Here is a 5000-nt window from a genome sequence, read left to right on the forward strand (position 1 = left end):
GCACAGCAAACACATATTGGTAACCAGATTTTACAATCATGCTAACCTACTGCTTTAAAATATATCACATGACATTTCTTCCAAAATAGAGTTATAAGATTATTTATGTTTGTCAATCAGATGAATTAAATGAGTTATAGTAAAGTATATGTTTGGAACACAAATTTTAACACAGATTATTATGCTGCTGTTAAGTAGATTTTCAAAACATTTAAATAAATGTTTCATTTTTATGCCTTCTAAAATAAGACATTTACTTACTACAAGAAACTACATCATTTAAACTCATTATAACTGACATATTTTATGAACAGAGTATTTTTCCTGAATCTGTGGTGTGTCAGTGTGATAACCTTGTCAATGTTTATACTAACTGCTTTCAGTTTCTCTGTGAGAATTCTGTGATTTGAAGATTCTGAGGTAACTCAAGGACATTATGCATAAGACAGCCCACATCCCAGATTGTCTCTCTTAACATTTTGGCGGAAACTTATTAAAACTAGTGACAAACATTCATTTAGCAGTGTAAATGCATCTAAACATGACAGAACCTCCACAATGTATTCCACAGATCATCACAGCCTCTATGCAAGTGAAATTAAACTCAAAATTACCAACAAGTAATAAAACTCAGCATTCTTCTCCCAACTCAATTTTCATACAAATCCTATTATTCACTGTGCCCACACAGTCAAAAGCATTTCTATATATTAATAAAGAAAAGAAAAGAGAGTAGAAAATAAAAGGGAGTGGGCAGAAATAAAAATGTAAGAGAAAGCTGTAAGAAGTATATACAATGGAATGTCACTTACTGTTTATATTAATAGAGTTAAAATAAAACATATTATTTACTCTTATTTAGTTCTGATTATTATTAGTTAAAGCATGACAGATTATTTACAAACAAGCATAAGCAGTATAATCAAGAAAGTATAATTAGAAATAGCATTTGAAGAACTTATAAACTTTTACAAGAAATAAATATGTTATTATTCTGTTAATGATATTTTCATTACTGTTCTCTCCTGCCCTTCCCCACCCTTTACCCACTACATAATCTAAATAGAATGTCATTGTTTAAACAAAGAAAATAGTAAAAGAAGGAAAAAAAAAGGTAAAGATAAAAAAAATGTATCAAATTACTAACCTTACTTTTTCAGAAAGAAAACAAATCGAGTCACAGCCTGCCATTAAATCCTCAGGCATTTTGACTGGTTATGAAACAAAACATTTCTTTGCACATAGAGAATAACTTTGATTAAATCTTTTCCAAAATATTTGTGGCTTTCTGGAAATGCAGGAACTATATTCAAAAGATTAATAATGAACTAAAATGATGAGAGAGAAAAAAACATATAACAAATCATTTGTTTTTTAGTCTCTTCTTCTTCTCTGAAGTCTTCCAGGAAGCTTCAGTTGCCAATCTCTTTAATGAAGAACTAGCCCATTCCATTTCTTCTATTTTATCCAAAATCTTTTTTCTTTGACAAACAGTAAAGCAGAGTCTAAATCATCAAGACCTTAGGACCATCAGGAAGGAAGATTTTAAGCTTGGCAGGAAACAGAAGGTATGTTTTAAACTGTGCTTTTAAGCTCCCTTATTAGTGGCAGAAAAACTTTTCTTTTAGCAATTACCATGGAAGAATAGTCATTGTCAAAACGCACAGTTGTCTCATTAAACTTAACAGGAGCTTTAGCCCAAGCAGATTTAAGAACCATCTCTTTATCAAAAGATGATAGAAATCTAACTATAACTGATCTAGGATAGTTTTTGTTTGAGTTAGTATTAGCTATAGATCTATGTGCTCTTTCGATACCAAAAGAGAATGCTTCTGGTAAATCTAAAGTTTTAGGGAGCCATGTTGTTAAAAAAAGAAGTAATATTGTTACCTTCAATATTTTCTGGCAGTCCAAAATCCTAATGTTATTGCGCCTAGATCTATTTTCCAGGTCATCCAGCTTTGTTTGTAAATGTGTATTTTGTTTCAGCAGAAACTCAATGTTGATTTCCTGTTCTTGTATTTTATTTTCCATGTCATTCACAGCTTCTTCTATGCCTGTCATCTGGATCTTCTGTTGTTGCAGGTCCATATGTAACAAGTCTATTTGTTTTGTAGTTTTTCTATGAAAGTGTCTATTTTAGTATCCATTTTATCCATCTTAGCAGTAAGTTGCTGGACTATAATTATCAGAGACTGAAGTTCTTTCTTGATGCTGGAGTCTTGAGAATTTGTCTTACTGGAACTCATTTCAGACTGATAAACTGACAGGAAAATTTCCAAAGTAATTTCTGACAGGAATATTATTAAGATTTCCTTTCTTTTTTAGATATAGTTCAAGAACTATATAAGACAAACATATTTAGAAAGAAAATTACTTCAAGAATTATTTTTTTAAGTAATTAATTCCTGTCAATGTAATGAAATTGGTGGAGCTGAAGAAATCTGCTGCTATCCTGTGTTCATCCTTGGCCACGCCCCTACTTCATCTATTTCTGAATACATTGTACTGGAACTGTTAAATATTTAGCTTAATCATTGAAGTCACATGGCTCCACTATGTGATTTGGCATACTTTTGTATTCATCCTTAAACAGAAATTGTCAAGAGCAGAGAATGGCTAACAGCTCCTACGTCATTTGTGATGCTCTTACACACTGTTTGTCACTGTGTGGCTGCACCCCTTGTTTCAGCTAATCATTTTGATTTTTTAAACACTGTTATCTGCTTGCTTTAGCTAAACACTGTGAAATCCTTCTGTATTGCATGCTAAATCAACTTTGTGCTAGTCCATTTAATATACCTTGTCTGGACTGTAGCATCTCATCTGTAAAACATTGTATGTGAAGTTACATGAAAGTTCTCTTAACTGTTTTTAAGTTCTACCTTTCTTTCAGTAAGACCATCTCCTTACAAAACCATCTTTTTTTTATTCTGCTCTACTCTATATAATCTGTAGGGGTGCCCCCCACACGGCAGGGGGTTCAGGGTGGCTTGCCCTCCCTGCGTAAACTTTAAATACTATTGTGTTATGTTTTAAAACTTAGCTTAAGTTATGAAATTTATAGGTTAGTGTATTTTGTGCTATGTGTAAATTAGTAATACCATTTTAAAATGTTGTGGTATGTTCAATGAAGTAGTAGAGACTGAGTAATGTGTTACTCTTCTCGTAGAATAGGTATGTTGTATTCAGTAGTTCAGTTCTCAAAGTATACTGCAGTTTTACTTGAACTGTTTAAACTAATAGTTTTGAATCATCTTTTACTGTGAGTAATATTGGGTCTGTAAGTAAGAAAGGGGGTGATAAATCTTAATATTTGTAGGTAGAGACAGCTATAATGTATGTTTCAGTATTATAACTTATACACTGTAGAACTCATATGCTGATATTTTTTAATTTAAACTGTGGTTTATGGCTTATTAAATGCAATGGTTTACCAACTTAGTTTATTATTTTTCAATATGCTGTAGAGAAGTGTTTGTATTTGTATTTAGACTAGTGTATATGGCGTCAAATGTGTGTATTGATTTGTGCAGTGTTTTTTTTTTTTTTTGATGTTATGAGTCACATTGTTTTACCATTTCAGTGTTTTCTGTTTTTGGCTTTGTGATCTTGGTCAAGTATACATGACATTTGTTCTTTGCATATACAGAAGTAGATATGTATATGAGCTGGCTAGCATGGATTACTTTAATTTATGATTACTATTACATAGATGTGGCCTGAGATTATATATAATTTACACTGCTGGTTCATTTCTCATCTTCTCTACTCTCCTCTGGTAAGTAAGGGCATCTGTTTTCTGGTTAATGGCAATGATTTTTTATGTAATCCTGTAATGGATTATCTTGATTTGCAGGATGCTGTCTCAAAGAAAATGAATGTTGCAGACAAACATGATTTGCAGAAGAATCAAGAGAGCCAGGACGCTGGAAACATTTCTAGTAGAAGGCTACCAGAAGCACAGACTACTTCAATCCAAAGAGAACCAGAGGTTCAGTCTGCACACGGTGCAATCAACAATGAGAAACTCCAGCCTTTGGAAGAAAAGTGTCAAGATAATGCATGCAACTCACAATATGACAACCAAAATGTAAGTGCTTTTGTAGCCACTGTATCAGTTACTTTTTCAGCACTGAATGTAACATCACCCTCTTCTCATTCATGGGTTCCTAGGCATGGACTAGGCTAGCTGCCCTTCTGGGTCATTTTAAGCCTAGCTAATTTCCCTCAAAGCTGACTCAAACCCTGTACCTTGTGTGTGTGAAGTAATCAGCTGAGCCATTATGCCACCCTCCAAACCCATTCATATTGCTTCATTCATATTTACCTATGTTGTACTGGAAATTAAATATTTATCTTCCTTAAGGAAGACATCAAGTTCTATTATGTGGCTTGTATATGCTTTTATGTTTATCTTGAACACAGCTTTTGGCACTAGAGAACAGCAAATAATGCCTACATCACCTATGATTCTTTTATACCTGTTCTTGTTGGCGTGTGGTTGAGTTTTCTTTATACAGAGCTAACGATTCATTGTAGATGACTATATGAAAATCCTTCATTTTGCATGTTAGTTCAACTTTTGCTAGTTCATATAGTGCTGTATGTCTGGACTCCACCATCTCTTTTGTAATAAAACAAACAAAACGCTAAACTAAAAGAGAAAAATTAAGTAGTAGTTCAGCAAGTACTTAAAAATCCCAGAGGGGGACCTTGGCACTTAAAACTGGAAGAACAAGAATTATTATGGCAACTAAAAACTAATGCCTATGCATATCCAGGCATCAATAATGTTTGTTCAATCAAATGTTTACTTAAACTAAAAGCTTTAGAGCGTTAAATGTATATAAAATATTTTTTTTAGTATTCTGTTATTAATTGTAACATTATGAATGTGGTTGGTAATATATTTATTAATAATATCTTTTATGGGATTAAATTGAATTCAATCCAACAAATTTTAAGCAAGAATGGAATTATGTTATTTATGATGTTTG

General features: G+C 32.5%; 1 protein-coding gene across 1 annotated transcript in view; it reads left to right on the forward strand.

Moving 5' to 3' along the window:
• The window catches only part of LOC122815065 (putative uncharacterized protein DDB_G0286901), a 151945-nt gene that overhangs the window by 40896 nt on the left and 106049 nt on the right, over window positions 1-5000 (forward strand). Inside the window, exon 5 of the mRNA XM_044087309.1 lies at window positions 3860-4093. Within this exon, the coding sequence (XP_043943244.1) occupies window positions 3860-4093 (234 nt within the window). The remainder of the gene's footprint in view (window positions 1-3859; window positions 4094-5000) is intronic.

This window comes from Protopterus annectens, chromosome 11.part0 (assembly GCF_019279795.1).
Source record: "Protopterus annectens isolate FY-2018-M chromosome 11.part0, PAN1.0, whole genome shotgun sequence".
In the NCBI taxonomy this organism is placed as follows: domain Eukaryota; kingdom Metazoa; phylum Chordata; order Ceratodontiformes; family Protopteridae; genus Protopterus; species Protopterus annectens.